Genomic DNA, 17,264 nt, shown 5'->3' with positions numbered 1-17,264 from the left:
ATACTCATTTATTGCAGGTCAGCTTGTGTCTCACCTTTCCCATGGTTGCTGGTTTTCCATTCTAAGATTATAATGCTGAAATATATAATATCTCAAGTTAAAAGGAAGTTTTATTGATTTCATGTGCCTCCAGTGGAAAGCCTCTGCATGCCTTTGCTATCTGCTTGTTTTTCAAAGCATCCAAGTCTAATGCCTCACTGCTTCTGAAAATAAATGAAAAGTTTTCCCTATGTTATTCATTTGGGAGGAAGGAGATTAATTTATCATAAAACTCATAAGAAGCATTGGGTGTCAGGTATGGGACACATTCCCCTAGAGTGAAGAACAAATGACCGGATGGTGCATAATGGTGATTCAGAGAACATACCAGAGAGGAATCATTCAGCACATCATCCCTTTTAAATCTTATCTTAAAGCAGACAAAGCATCATAGATCCATGGTGGAAATTTGGGCCTAAATTCCTTTTTGTGTCCTTTGTGCAGAAGGGGACATAACACCTTTAAACTTTGCCTCCAGCTGCTCTACAGCCCATGGATATTAGGGCTATCTCTTTGGAGAATGGGAAGATCAGGGACTTGCCTCTTTTCCCCCACCTCAGGCATGCATCTGTATCCAAACTACTCACAGGGGTGCTTTGATTTTACCTGCAATCTGTGCCTGGGGATTTTTGGCAGTGGGCTGACTGGCACAGATCAGAACTGACAAGGACCATACTAACAATGAAAAAACACGGAAAACCATAAGATATGGGCTGAAGTCCCTGCCCTGACCCTGCTTGTTTACTAGTTCAGACAAAGTTTAGATGATGTAATTACAGATTACGTGCTTTACAGGAGCTAGAGGGTTTTGTGTTGCAAGTTCTTATGTGAAACACTGCTGAGAGTTTCACATCAGAACTGCTGAGAAAAGAGTCAGAGATTTTTCTTGTGCTAGAAATTCAGCCCATTGAGAACTGTACTTCTAGAATGTTTAGACAGATAATTAAAGCAGCAAAATTCAGGGCACCTACAGATATGTTTGACTTTGCTCACAATTTATCTTCACCTTAACTCATTGCTCTTCCCCAGCTTCTTGTACAGCTTGTGGAGGGCTCTCTTTGCCTTTTTGAGCTATAATGGGTTAATCTGACACGATATTCCTATGTTACATTTTGGGATCATGTACCATATGGTCTTTAACAAAATGGCACAGGTGAAAGACACATGATCTTTGCAAGTTTAAGTGGAAAATGGTCAGAAACTGAATGATATAGAGCAATATATGTGCTGTTAATTTAGCAATACCGCAAAAAAAACAATACTGCAAAACCTTTTTTCCCCTCTTTGCTGTCTTCTTTGGGTTTTTTTAAGTGAAAGGGAAAATGTCTGAGGAATATTTTCCTAGTTGAACAGATTCATTTGGTTTTTTTTCCTACATAGCCATAACTGAAGAATATGGTAGTATAGGTCATTTATATGTATGGGGGGCAGAGGGAAGGGGGAGAAGAAAATTGAAATTCCTAAAGGGAGCTCAAGGATGCTGTAGCCTACAGAAAATAAAAGAAAACAAAACAAACAAAAAAAAAACAACAAAAAAAACACCAAAGTAGTTCAAAGTACTTGGTCCCTGCTGCCTTACAGGCTAAAACAGAAGACAACAGAAAAGGTTCCTTCTCAGAGGCCTTCCTAGTCTAGTAGGGTTTATCAGTCTGGTTTTGACATACTGTGTTCCTAAAATTAAAAGGACCTCCAAGTACAGATAAGGGTGTCTAGGTTGCTTTTTTGAGCAAAAAATTACAATGCTATTGTTGGGAATGCTTTACAAGTGCAAGAAAATGTTGTTGTCTCAGGGTGTCGTATTTATAGAAGAAGTCCTGCAAGTGAAATAACTCAGCTAAATCTCATATATGCTCTTTAATATAAGATTCTACATGCACTGATGAGTCAGCATAGGGCAACACAATTTTCTTTAGAGAAACATAGGAAGCATAAAGGGCAAATCTATTTTTCCAATGGAGTCACTGTTGTATGCAAAGAAAGGTGGATTCCTTGTTGTACTCTCTAGATGGGTCTGTACTAACATTTTAGTTTAGATCAGGAGTGTACATTTGAAGTGAATCTCTCAGTTACCCCTACCCATGCTTTGTTTGCATTCCAGGGCAGTGTTGGATTTTAAACCTGGATTTCTTCTGCATGCAAATAAATTGTGAGACGTAAGCCCTATATAGTGTGGACAGCAGACCCTCAGCACAGGTTGTTTTGTTGAACAAATCCTTTCCTATTACACCTCTTTATTTGCTAAAACACATGCAGTGACTCTGAGACCTACAAAACAGGAAGGATGGCTCATCAGGAGGCTTAGAAATGAGAACGGGACCACCAAGATGACCCATTGCCTGTAAATCTCCTACTGCAGACTTCCTTTATTTAAATAAACTTAAATACCCTTTTGGAGTCTTTTATGTCTTCTCAACATTGATTTTTTATAGAAAAAAATAAACTGTGCTTCCTGAGCTCTTTTCATATTTAATGCTCCGTGAAAAAATGCTTCTATATTTGATAATATTATTTGTCAGCATGATATGCAGTCTAGATATAAATTGTTTGTTACTGTTATTTCCTTAGGGCTTAAATTTTTTTTTTTTGCCTTCTTTTGCAGTTCAAAGAACTGTTCTACTATATCAACTCTGCATTAAGCTGTGTCAGAAATCAGGCATTGTAACAACAAAATCTTAGAAAAATTGCCCTTTCTCTCTTCAGTAAACTCCATGTACCATGGGGATGGGACATTTGGGATGCTTTCGTTGGTTTTTCCATTTAATCAAAATGCCTGCTGAGAATCAGGAAGATAGCTTACTCTACACTCTTTCAGTGGGAACATTGGTGGGGAGAGGTTCTGTAAGAATTATTTGTACTATGTTCATTTTTTGCAATTTGAATTCAGAAGCTGTTCTGCTGTGTAGAAAGTATTTTGAGAATTCTCTACTTTTCCCAGATGTGAAGAGAAAAACAGTCCTTTTTTGTTTGTTTTTGGTTTTGTTTTCCTAAAGTTTGATCATACATTATAAGGCATGGCTATTTCTGGTAGGAATGTTTAAGAAATTCTAGAAAAACTGAGAAATCAGCCTAACCCTTCCTTCAGGTTGGAGCTGGACTGATCTTGAGGCCCCTGAAGGTCCCTGCTGACTGCATTACTCTGAGAAAGAGTAATGAGAGAAATCTGCTTGTACCCATATGTCATTCACAGCGTACATTTTTTGTACAAAACACTCCAACCCACAAACTGCCACACAAATTCAACTTCACTGAAGGTGAAAGCTTAACCCCTGGTCAGGGCTTGTATTGGTGTTAAATTCTGAGGAGGATCTGTAGAGAGTTTCATCTCATGAATTTCTGGAAAAAGACCTGCAGTTTGATTTAGATCTCAGAAGAGGGACTTGCTTTACCTCTTATTAACAGTGAAATCAAGTGGTTTGTTTCTATCAGGGCAGACGTTGGAACAGGCACACTCTTTGCAGAAAATAGCCAAGAAAACATCTTTATTGTGTTTACATACTGCTAGACCAAATACCAGGAGTTATTTTCAAATAAATCCAGTGGGTTTCCTCAACTCTTCCTTAAGCAAAGGACATTTTGTACTTAGTCTGATAAGGGATAGTGAGGTAGGTACAGGTTCTTTATATTGTTATCTCCTGCAAGAAGGAGGTACTAGAGTCATCACAAAGTGATGAGAATCTCTGCACCAGGTTTTAGTGTTTCTTGCTATATAGTAAATGTTCTTGTTGGGTTTTGTTCTTTTCACCTGTACAAAGACATTCTACCATACTAAACTCTTAATTTAAAATTTATGCTTCAGTACCACTATTTTCTTTTTTACCTTATGTGTGAGAAGTTATTCCTAATTTTATGGAAGGTGGTGAGGGAGGAATGTTGGCTTATGTTCTCTATTCTGTCCTATCCAAAGCCTATATGACCAAATAACTGCCTAAGAAGACCACCTGGTTTTGAAATCTGTAATCCTTTTAGAGGACTTCAGAGGCACTGTATGTAAAGTACCTAAAAACTTGAACAGCTTGTTCTGATTCCTTCTCTTTTCCTCTGTGTATTACTGAAAAATGATGTGCAAACAGCAGTGCAGCAATTAAAGAGGAAAATTAACATTACTGAAATATTTGATTTTCTCTTTACAGGAAGTACCTGATAAGAACAAAACCAACGGACTATACTTTAGAGATGGGAAATGTCGGATTGACTACATCCTGGTATACAGAAAATCCAATCCACAGGCAGAAAAGAGAGAAATATTTGAGAGAAATATCAGAGCAGAAGGACTACAAATGGAAAAAGAGGTAAGAAAGCTTCCTTGAAAGAATTTTTAACATCGAAAGCTGTATAGAATTTACGGGTATGAGTTTTGTTTACTCTGAATCTCCTTTACTGTGTTGTAGCAGTGGAAAAATGTTTTTAAGCATGCCTAAATGTAGGCTATTTTTGACAGAACAGTGGGAAAGCATAGCCTAAAGAAAAACGACACATGGATTGAAGGCCAAAATAGGCCACTACAGTCATATTTTTCAACCTCATGCACAAGTAAGACAAAGAATTTCATCCACTGTACTGTGCAATAGAGAAAATAAGTGCTGGGTTTGGATGGTTTTATTTCTACTGAGTGCAGTTCACATTTCTGCACCTATTCCTTTTAGTTACCTGCTCCAATCATTGTTGAGATTCTTGGTACTCTTTCCAGAGGCTTTACTAGACCATGCCTTCCTTTTCCTGTCTCCTTAGGCCCAGGGACTTGAGCAGTATTTTGGTAGTTTGAACAGAGCCTAAACATTGAAATAATTGGACAGTGCATGTGAATGACTTATATTGGTGTTATCTGCAACACAGTGTCCCAAAACACAGTGAATCTTTTCTGAACAAAAAGTGCAACAGTGAATGCAAAGTGTCTAAAAGTTTATTGATGTGATAAGTAGCAGGAGCAAGGCTTAAAGAGACCATCTCTTTTGCCTATGCTATGTTCTTTCTTAAACTTTAAAAGTATGCTTATACATGGCTTAAGTCTCACTTCTCTGCAGAATAGACACTGCTGAATGTATATCTTTACCTGTGCTGGATCAGCTCACACTCATGGCAATATGTGTTTTCAAGCTGCCACCAATGGAAGCGGTAGAGGAGTGTCCAGGTTGCAGGCTACGGTCAATTATGTTGGTACTGTGTATTATCACTGAATTCCTGGTACATGTGTAGGTATTCTGCCTGTATACTTGAAAGGCATGGCCCTATGGAGAACAATGGGGAGGAAAAAAATGGAAGCTCTTTCTCTCCAGAATAATGAAAACATTTCCTCTATTTAAATGTTTAAAAGTTTTTAAATTAACATGGGTGTGGATATAAGAGTATGAGCGTATCACTGGTTACACCAACCAGGTACCATAAACTATTCCTTAAAATAGCCTTAAAGTTAGCATCTTTAGTGCTGCTGTAGTTGATAAGACGTTTTCAATAGCAGCCATTGTTCATTTAATCCTGTACACATGCAACTGTCTGTAGGAGTTGTAACACAACATCCAAGAACATGAGGGTGTTTCTGCAGCTGTTCAGCTTCACAACCTAGAATCCTGCCCTGCTTCCACCAGGAGAGATGCTGAAAAAGTCTCTGAAATTTGAGCACTGTAGAAAATGAATGTGAAGTTAACCCTCCCTATTCATACACCTGCCCAGTGAAACAAGGGGAACACAAAATCACAAAATGGAATATATAAACCTTTAGAATTAGTTTTAAGCAATGTTAAGTTCGATGGCTTTGTAACAGTAGCAGTAGAAAATTACTGAGGTACATAATACATAGAAAAAAATAGAGTACAGATAGAGCACATACTGGCACAAGATAAATCATTAGAATTGATGTAGTCTTAAGAAAAACAGTCTAGAAAAACAGGGCGCAGGGCTAAGGAGTATCTGGGAATAGCAGGTGTCCAGGATAGGCTACGGGTAAACTAACTGATAAGTACGAGGATAGGAGGGTTATTATGTCTCTGATGCTAACAAACCAATTAAACTGGTACAAGCATCTACTGCGTGTGCTTCAAAGGCTGCCAGAAGTGATGAAGATTGTTGGAAGAAGTAAACGACCCTCAGAGACCACCACCACAATTCTGTATGCATGCAGGGAGCTTTCTGGAAAGTGATGTAATCTATACGTAGCCTCATGAATATGTATGTATATAGGGAGACACACGTTAGGAGGAGTTATCCCCCGTGTCTCCCGGCGCCGCAATAAAGAATACCTGCTTGTCAGCTTGAAAACTTTGTTGGCAAGTTTGTTCCTGCAGTTGTCTCTGAATCACCAGTGATCTCAAAACTATTTCTTTCTACTTTGTAATTTTTGCAGTTTTGTTGCTGTGCTAAGGTCAATAGTGCAAGCTATGAAATCATTTTATATTTGAAGTATTATGAAACTTATTGCAACATTTTACAGAGAAAACTTTTTCAAGTTGATGATTCAAGCACTTACTATGAAATTTTCTTTGTGTTTTCAAGCCCATTTATTTGGACGTTGCTGCCTAGGCTGCATGAATGTTCTGCCCATTTGATAATTCATTTCAGTTTCTATTATGCTACTGACATGCAGTTTTATTTCTTATTAATCTCATTTGGCCTTGGTGTGACTTCTTGGCAGCATCAGTAATTGCACGTTTTCTAAACTCAGAAAGATCAAAATGAGGTTGTATTACATGACTTAGGCTAATGTTTTTTAAAGCTAGGTTAGCAGTCTTCTTTAGCATATGATTCTGACCTAAAATTAAACCCTAACATCTATATTTTATGATCACATTAGTTTCTAAATTGAATTATAATTCTGAAGGAAATAACTACATTCTTGGTACACTCCATCCCCCTCCCCACAAGGTAACAACTGTGCTGTGTAACACATTTAAACTAAGCAGTGGGATTGATTAATGACTAGATTATTTCTCATTATTTTTACTTCTCTCTTTGGTGAGTTACAATTCTGGAATATTTTAACAAGGTCTGTTTTCTAGTTCTTCAGGTATAATATATTGCTTCTGCTGGGAAAAGCTTGCTCCCAGATAAAATAATTGTTTGTGGCTTTGGTCATGGAACTCATACAGAGGCAAAAGGCCATAATTGCTGGATTGAAAGAAACTTTCTGTCTTCTGTGAATTTTGTGTGGTTGTTGGTGCATTCTCCTTTGACTACTGGCTGTTCATATATTGACATTCAGTTGTGTTAGTCCTGTCTTTTTAACGTGAAATCAGTAGCAGAGAGGAAAACTTACAGAGCTGTTCACACTGTAGTTTCAAACCCATATTGCCCTGCACACTGCAGAAAGAGCAAAATGCACTTCAGGGGCTCATGGACAAGTGTAGCACAGCAAAATACCCAGGAAATGGTGAGTGCAGGGCACAAAGTGTTCACTGAACAGCATGAAACATAAAAGTGAATCTGAAATGAGTTCATAAATGTTGAGATAACTTCAGGCAAAGTGTCAAGATCATGTAGCTGGGAAAGGTGCATGTTTCTAATTCTATAAAAAGGTGATAACTTTTTGCAGGTATTTCCCCAATGAATTCACACTCACATTTTTTAGCTATACCACAGCATTCTGCCATGGAAGTTCTGCCAGGTTTGGTGCCCTGTATATTCAGTGCAAACAATGAAGAGCTCCCAGACCAAGGAACAGATCATTGAATTAGTGAAAGCATGGTTAGCAGAACTCTGAGAATAAATCCTAATTGAGTGGAACAGCATAAATAATTTTCTGACCCTTTCCCATGCTTTTCAGTGTGTATTTGATCTGGATAGCATGACTGTGCTGTCCCTGTCCAACACAGATCACGTCCAAGATGTGATCATATGCACAGAAACTCTAGGTAAGTTAATTGAAAATATAGGTCATTCCAGGAAAAGAGACTGTATTTTCTGTCCAGACAGATATAAAATTTTCTACGTTGATTTATCCTTTTTTACACAAGTGAGAGAAATAACTATGATATCCTGGCTGTGGGATTCTCAATGACCACACCCTTTTCATCTTTTAATCATCTTTGAGATAGATTTATGTCTTGGGTAAAATGAAGACGGCAGTCTCCAAATGGAACAAGTTCTTATCATGGATGAAACCAATAGCATTGCTGATTTGTAGGACTGATACCTTCTGTAAATGCTATACAAAACTTGCAACTTCCAGAGCTGACTGACAGATGTTTAACAGGAGATAAGGTACTACTGTCCACATTTTGATGTCATATTTCATATTTATCCAAATGCAAGATAAACCTGAGACTAAGATCAATACACTGACACTGAGAAAAAAATAACTTATGATCACTTTCATGTGAAAAAAAATTAATACAGATAGTAACTGTCATTTCAAATATTGTGTTCATCCCTCTGGAACTGTAGAAACCCAACATTTTTCTGGAAAACCTATCTTTTCAGGAGAGAGTGAAGAGTCAGAATAACATTGGGACAATTGTATTTTTCACAAGAATGAAGATTTATAAATTCAAGCTCTTGGCCAAAACAGAGCTAAGCTCCTTTATCCCAAATTACTCTTGTATCTTCAATTAATGTGTTTTAATCCCTGTCCTAAATGGCCAGGTAGAACTAAGTTGCTGTAAGCAGTAACTATACTGTGCTGGTACATGTATATAGTGTTACAGATAACTTTCAGTAGGGTACTTTAAATTATGCTACACTCACAGAGCATCCACTGAGGTAGCCAGCTTGGAGCAACTAACATACATAACTTGGTCACTTGTGACTTATTTAAGCCAGACTTTAATGCAATGCAGATGCAGGATTGAAGTTCAAGGAAATCTGTTCTGGATGAACATTAGACCATCCTTGGATTTGTAATTTGTACAAGACAAGAAAGAGGTCATCTTAGATTTAGGTAAATACTGTGTATCCAAAATGAATCTGATGCTTGGTAGGATCTTGTCATGTAGACCTGGGAATAGACTGCACTTAGTGTGAACTTGCCATGGGTTTTAGGAGGGGTTTGTTTTGTTTGGTTGGTTGGGTTTTTTTTCTTCTCATGTCTACACTAATTTCATATAGAGTAGTTTTCCTACTAAATGTACTTGATACATTTTCCTTAAAGGTTGCATCCAAACTTTTTCAGTCATAATTTGTAATTTGATTTGATGGAGTTTATTTAAAAAGGCATTTGGCATGACAGTAGAAATTGAGAGACAGTAGTATTCAGGCCCTTATTATGTATATATTTGCATATGTATGTATGCTGATGTTTCAGTATAAAAACAATGAACATTCCTTACTTAAAAGCAATAGCATTCCTTACTGCCTCAAAAAGCAAGTATCCTCACAGCTACTGGATGTGAAGTATTGTTTCAGGAACTAATTTCAGATATTATCTCAGATATATTACTTCAGATATAATGGCAGTCAACCCATTTGGGCTTCTGCGTACACACTGATCTTTACATCTCCCAGATAGAAGAAGATATTAGCATAGTGTGCTGGTCCAGTCTTCAGAACATGTTTTTGTGATGTATGCCTGAATAAAAATTTAAACATTGCCACCATAAGTGTCAAGCTGTCACCAGGGCATCTCTAATTGCATTCACTCCCTGCCTCAAGCAGCAGCTGATGTTTCTGGGGCAACATCTGGCACCTATTAAGCAGGCAGTGTATACAATAGGCAGTAGAAATATGCCATAAGTGTTCTCTGGAGAAAAGCCAAAATGGCAGGAAAATAAAACAGAGTTTAAGTTTCACTTTTACCATATGAACAAGTATCTACTAGCCAGTACAATCTGGCTCTGAAAGTTATGTTAATCTGAGAATGAAAGTTAAGTTTAGAGATCTTTTTCAATAGTTGATGCAATACGATTAAAGAATACTATTACTTCATGACTTTTCAAATTTGCAAGCAGATGTAGATAGGCTCATGGTGAAGTAGCCCAAGTTCTACAAAGCAGTTTCTCTTAATATGGCTGTAACTTTGCACTAATGGGATAGGACTTCAGAGGCTAGAAACGTATATTTGGTAAAAGAACTATATTTAGCAGCAACTTGGAGTCAGGTTTAAAATGATGAATGTTGAGAGAAATTACAGATGACAGGAAGAGCACACAATTTAGCTTCTCTGCGATTCTTGTCTGATCCCTGAGTGTAAAACCAAAATAGACTTATGATCATGTCAAAGTGAGGTAAAAGTTAGAAATAAAGAATGAGTATGAAAAAAAATTCAAAGACTGAAAATTTTGTGCTCAGAAAGTGATGATGTGAAAGGGATGTTATGATTAACAACTATTGGTCCCAAGCATAGTCAAATATTATCATCTTTCCTTCTGGCAAAAATGACATCCACTACTTTCTCTTGTTGTCAGAATCACAAAACCAAAACAGTTATGAGACCAATGTGCTTTTTTCTGGGTTTGTGCGTCATCATTGCAATTGTTCATGAAACTCCTGTTACATAAATGTTATTGCTGATTGTGATTCATGGGCTGTAAAGAATGAAGTTGACTTCCAGACCCCAAGCGGCATTTGCAAATCTGAGCAAGGAAAGATGTTTTATAAACTTAGCTTATGTAATTTTTTTCTCTGAGAAGCAGTGCACAATAAAATCTCAGTGCCTTTGGAGTTGACTCAGAGTTTATTTTTCAGTTATTTTCAGTTATGACTTCAGTTTATTCAGTTATTGAAAGAACAGTGACTTGTTTGTAATTTATTGCTGCTGTAGGTGTTAATTTAATCAACCAGGCATATAGTTTATAATAGACTGCTCAGCCTATTTGCAGCTTGCCAGAACAGTTTGTGTTAGCGGCCAGGAGAAAGCTGCAGGTCAGATGGGAAATATTTTCCTGGTTGCTGGTTTTCCTTCGGTGCTCATATCCTTTCCCTATCATTTTCTCTCCCTTGTCCAGCTTAAGAGGGGAGCGACAGGGCCACTTTGGTGGGCACCCAAATTTGTGTTCAATGTTTAATCCACTACTGTAACTAGCATCAAATATCCAGTAGCTTTCATGCATGTTGTTGCAGTCTCTCACTTTTCTGATCCTATTATTCAATATGTAAATATCTACAGCTAATGAACTTACAGGACAAATTATGCAGCCTGCAGGAGCTGTGGTTTCACAAACAGCATAATATTCCATTATTAGCAGGTGCAGTTTGGTTTTTAATGTTTAAGCACCATGTCTGATTTCATCCACAAATCAGGGATAGAGACATCAAAGTGACATAAACGGTGATTGCAAAAAGGGAACCAGACTGAAATGCAAGCCCACCATATGTGTAAGTGAAAGTGCTTACAGCTATTTAATTTATCAGGCTGTTCATTTCATCCAAATTCAGCCAAAGCAACTTAAAAAAAAGACTTGGTGTTAGTTCATTGTCTAATGCATCTGCAAGTGTAGTCTCTTTTCAGTAGTGTCTTACAGAAAAATGTACAGGTCCAAGCAGAGCAACATCCTTCTCCAGAGTGCTCTGTATGAAAATGAGTTGCCACTAAACAGTGGAGGAATTTCCAGCATGGTCTTTTGGAGAAAAATGTTTCATATTTCAGATACTATGTCCAGTGTGAAGCACAGTGGCAATTTAGAGAATTTTAAGGAGGTACATGGAAGTCTAGATAGATAGAGTCTGAACTCAAATTTAAGTGTGCAGTTTTTAAAAGTAAACTTGATTGTCTGAGGGAGCCCAGAGATGAATATTTCTGAGTCCTTTAGCAGGACTTTGTCAAATTGGTAGGCTAAGAAACTGTAGCTGAAAATTGATCTACATTTAAAAAATATAGCTTTTTTGTGGAACATTGAGATAATACATGAAATATAGATAACTGAAAAAGGATAAAAAGCCTCTGAGATACTTCTTTTCTTTTAGGAATTCCTAGTAGGATTTTTTTTTTTGCCAATTTCCTGTCATCAATCTTCACAAATCAGAATGTCAAAAACTTTTTGAAGGACACCAGGCTCATGGAAAAAATCATAGAGGCAATAGATTAAAAAAAGATGAAGGTTACATATGAGATGTCCCCTATATGACAAAAGTCACCTTTCCCTTTACAGTAATTGGTCTTAAACTGCAATTATTTTTGAGATGTTGTTTGCCTGTCATTGACATCAGGAACAAGCATAATGCACATGGCTACAATCACTTACTTCGCAGTGAGCATTTCATTGCCCAAAGGTGACATGACTGGTTTGCTGCAACACACACTGATGATACTGGCTTAATGAGCAGAAACCTAGAGTTGTCTGTACAGAACAGAGAGACAGAGTATATAGAATTACTAGCGGTACATTGTACATTCTCATTTAATATTGATGATTTTGGCGTTGAACTTGTTTCGAAAAGTCTTGTATGTACGGTAATGCGCTTCTGAAAAATATAGTAATGGTTTCAAACAGCTGCAGTGCCTTCTTGGACTAGGGGTTATTTTCATCTTTCCCTGCAGCATAGAGCAGTGTGGGGCTGCCCTTCCTGGAAGTAGTCCTTGGATGGAAATATGAATCTGGAAAGGACAATTCCTCTTCTCACCAGCTCTTGGCACAAGGTCTCCAGGCCCTCTTGTTGTCCGATTACTTTCTTTCTTATCCTAGGTTAATTTAGTCATGGAGCAAGTACAGCATTGGAACTATGTGCCTTGGATTAACTGTATTTTAACTGTGGTAAGAGCCTCACAAATGGAGCTAGTCAAATTACTTCAGTGCTCAAACTTTATTTAAAAAGACATTTCAGTTTATGGCTTTCTGTGTTCAAATTAAATGCAGCATTATCCACTGCATATTTATGTATTTGTTTCTTGCTGTTTGAGTGGTAATGAAGTGATGTTTTAAATGAAGTTTAATAAAGCCTAGCCTGAAGAAAAATGCTTCTGAAGTAGCTCCATTGACTGAAACCTCTGTCAGCCAATCAGTCATATCCCCTTGTTTAAAGTCTTACATGGTTTAGAAAACTCTCTCCTGTGCACAAATACCTTTTGTATTCATGTATGTATGCATACTTTTAAAAGAATCTCTGAAGGTACCTTTCAGGCAAAACAGCGTAAAGACTTTTCTTTCCTGTTCATCTACATGGTATTGTACTTACTACTCAGGGTCATGGCTTAAACTACTGCTTAAGTGACTGCTACAGCTGAACCCAGGACACTTAGATACAACTTGTTGTTTCTGATAATAGACTGAGATAGATCTTTCCATTTATAGCAAATATGATTGACTCCCCTGTCAAGCATTAATATAAGAACTTTGTACCTGCTCTTTTAAACAGTCATCTCTTCTACCTTTTTAAAATTCAAAACCTTCCATAAATAAGAAGACCTCTGCAGTAAAAATTAGTTAGGAGAAGAACAAAACGGAAACATGTGAATCTGGAAAACACAACTCTATACTTTGTCATACAATATGATAAATTTGTGTTATTTTTTATGTCTGCTAGATTTGGAGACATGTCCTCTTCATTTCCAATGTGTTTATTTGACCTTCTTTCAGGTTAGTTCATAAATGTCATGTTTTGAAAAACTGCCATTGTAGGGTAGTAATAATGGTAGAATATTCAGTGATTTTCACAGTCACATACTTCTACACATAAGAGCTATATATAGTTCTCTGTGTATATACATATATACACCCACACATATGTCTGTGTAGTTTTCCTATATCTTTCTGTGTCTGTAATAAAATATCTACATAATTTCCTTGTGTAAAAATTTAGGAGTTTGGATTTAGACATTAGGGTATAAATTTAAATTGGTTGGAAAGTTATCTCCCATAATCTGTTACAACCCTTCCATCTAATTTTAGAATTACAGAATGGTTTGGTTTGGAAGGGACCTTAGACATCATTCAGTTCCAACCCTCCCTACCATGGGTAGGGACACCTTCCACTAGATCAGGTTGCTCAAAGGCATTGGAAGTTTCAGCAGAACTGTCACCAATGCTAGATCAGGATAGCCATGGGTTTTTTAGTTCTGTATCTGTAGTTCAGTGCAGACTACAGCCTGGCCCTTCATGTCTAGGGTTCCTGTGTTTATACAGGGAGTGCTATTGCTATTAGAAACTGACTTTCTGAGACTGGATTGGATTAAGCAAATGTTCTGAAACAGTATTTAGACAGAAGGAAGTTGCAGAAGGTAAAACATTGCAGGTCAATGGTCTTGTGCAAATTTATGGATTTTATCATTAGCTTCAGAAATTCACAAGAGACAAGAATTCAAGTGATAAAATACAGAAAGCACTGACCAAAATCAAGTGGCCTGTGGGAGGCTTTGTTATTTTCCCATGTGTTCTCTGTGAGCAGAATAAATAAGGTGGGGTTGGGGGAAGTAGATAGCAGCCAAGGCCTTATCAGTAAGGTTGTAGCAGCTGTGGAAATCCCCAGGTTTGAGGTTTAGCTCTGAGCTGTACAGGATATCCTTTCCAACCCTGATGATTCTATGATTCTAAAATGTTCTGGATCACTTGCTGTCACTGTGATGTGTCCCAGACATCTAAGCGGTGAATTAGAGCCACTCATGAAGATGCAGTTGTAGGAAGTAATGTGTCTATACTACTGCAGAAGTTGGGGTGGTGGTGAGGAAGGTAACAGAAGCTGAGGGAAAGTAAGGTGGCTGTAGTTCAGAGTCCCAAGAGGGAAAAGAACCCTCTTATTGATTTTAGCTGTTTGCAGTGTAGATCTCCGGCGTGGGAGGAACAAGCCCTTCTGGGCAGCAATTCCTCTCAATCTGAGGAAAATAGAACAAAAGAATTGTATCCTGAAGGTGCCTGTTCCTCTCCATTGCAGACTTCTAAACATAGTTGCCCTGAATCACACCTGTGATGTCTGCTCCTTGGGAGTAAGCCTTCAGGCAACTTCTCAGGATCAGTGGGCTTAAAGCCATGATTCTGATCCATGTGTTTTGATACAAATACAGCAGCCTGCCTGTGTCCAGCAGGAAAACTGGGTCAGATATATGGAACACATCAGATCTATAAACTACTAAAGATAAGTGTTCGTCCTGTGCTTAAGTGGTAGGTATGGACTTACGTAAGTAGATCTGGTGGAGTGTAAAGTAAGCAGAATTGTGTAAAGCAAGTGTAAATAAAGCTAGCAGAATTGTATGACAATTGTAAAGTTCAATTCTAACTTCCTCGAGCTACGGAATAGATTAATCCTTCTGCAGATTTTCCCTTATTTGACATCTTCTGTCTTCCATTCTTTGCTGTTTTGACTGTGATTTGATGAGTGCTTGCTATGCCAATTTACATTTACATCTTGGCCTGTTTTTTGTTTCTGTTGTGTCAGGAAATAGAATTCATGTATCTTACTAAAGCATTGTTCCAGCCAAAAGGCACAAAAATGTAAAAATGACATGGGATGATTGAGAAAACAGTTTTGGGAAAGAGCGAAAGAAATGTAATGGTCAGGCAGCATTAAGAGAAAGCTGTCATCAAGATGTGGAGGCATATCCACTTTAAATCATGGCAGACAAGTAAGAAAAGACCCCTTCTCACTGTATAACTTCCCCTATAAAAATCTAACAGTAAAATCTCTTTAGAAATACAACACAAGCCCATAACGCCTTGAAATAAATCTTTTGTATTTATGGGGGGTGACTATCAGAAGGCAGGGAAAGAGAAAGGCAAAGAATTAGTAGTCATTAATGTAGATGAGAGTCATCAAACAGTTTTAGCTGAGGATAGAGGGAAATGTTTTGAAAATGTAAAAACATTTCATTTAAACAGATTCAAAATTAAATGCCTGATGTTAAAATGCAATGCTAGTTGATAAGAAATGCTTAGCTTTACAAAAGAGAAAACAAAACAAAACAAAAAAAACTGAAATGTTTAGACATGATTATATAGTCTAGTAATACACCAAAACATGGTACTTTGTGAAGACAGTATTTTAGCTTAAATAAAATTGAAGTTTTTCATATGTTTACCTAAAAATGTTCAGAAATATTGTTCAATTTGCTCCATTTTCATATAATTTATTCCATTTGGTATTGAAACAAAATGCATTTCTCTCTTAAATGGCATCACAGCCAATTACTGAAATGTTCATGTAGCACTAACTATGCCTAGCTAGCAAAAGCCTTTATTTGCTGATTCTCTTCTTAATTTATTTCCTAGACATAAGGCATCAATGATATTTTCTATCAGATACTGTGTAACATAAAAGAAAATCTCATTTCCTAGCTCGTTACTAGATTGCCAATGTAGAAATGAGCTGACAGCAGCTTTTGCAATCAGGTCTATTGCACAGGTATTTTATTTGCTTTGAGTAAAGAAAAGTAAAATTAGATCTTAAGTGAAGGCCATGGTGCCATACCCACGACTGGGTTGAGATCTCATCAGGATATAATGGAAATGGATAGATTACTTGCACTTTACAGTTTTTTACCCCATGTTCAGACATTATCACAGTGAGATCCTTAAAAATTTGTAGCAGGAACATGAATATGTTTCAGACTTTCTTGAATACCTAGAATTTGGATTTTCTAGAAAGTGCATATGTACCTCTCAAATGGCTAACATTCTCCCTAACTTTAGCATTAAAGCCCCAGAGCACTCTCAACAAACTATTACCACTATCCAAAAGAACTGATTTGTTTCATCATGTTACTTGAGTGCCTAAATTAAATTGTTCTAAGTTAAGTGTATGTCTTTAACAAAGGGAAGACATGTTCCTAATGTACTTAACCACTTAATTTTCTATCTTGAAGCCTATAGAACCTGAAGATCTCAGAAATTTATTTTAGGTAAAATAACATATAGCACAGTAAGTGCTGCCTACAAATACTGTTCAAAATATCCTAAAATTATCTTTGAAAGAAATTGGATAGGTTTGGAGAAGCTTACAATTTAGATACCTTTTTTTTCTGAATCATCTTTAGTTTTTATCAGATAGGTCTTTATTGATTTTTGTCTGGTGAAAGCAAAATGAGAGGGGGCAGGAGGTGGGAGTAGGTTTAATTTATCCGAAGTCAGGAACCATCTCTTCACTGTTGCCTTCTTGACAGAGATTATTACAGTAACATCCACATAGGAGCATGATGTAGGCTTCTCTTTTTATCCCAGACTAGACTCAGTCACCCCTCCTCTTGCATATGATTCTTACAGCCCCACATCCAAACTCCTGAAAATCCTAGACTGGTGTTAGATGGGATGTTAGTTGCATCTGTAGCCTTTGAGATGATCTTATGCCTTGGTCTTTTCATATTCACCCAAGGTTAGTATAAACACCAAAAAAGTTTAATGTGCAAACAAGCTTTATTTTAGAGAAAGATTAGGTACCAG

The 17,264-nt window shown here is 37.2% G+C and overlaps 1 protein-coding gene across 1 annotated transcript in view; it reads left to right on the top strand.

Annotated features, from left to right (window-relative positions):
* Positions 1–17,264, top strand: part of ANO4 (anoctamin 4) — a 209,844-nt gene that overhangs the window by 113,767 nt on the left and 78,813 nt on the right. The window contains 1 exon segment of the mRNA XM_031044913.2: positions 4,170–4,328. Within this exon segment, the coding sequence (XP_030900773.2) occupies positions 4,170–4,328 (159 nt within the window).

Source organism: Melopsittacus undulatus, chromosome 5, assembly GCF_012275295.1.
Source record: "Melopsittacus undulatus isolate bMelUnd1 chromosome 5, bMelUnd1.mat.Z, whole genome shotgun sequence".
NCBI lineage: Eukaryota > Metazoa > Chordata > Aves > Psittaciformes > Psittaculidae > Melopsittacus > Melopsittacus undulatus.
Note: the sequence above shows the minus strand (reverse complement) of the source record. Positions and strands in the feature narration are given on the sequence as shown.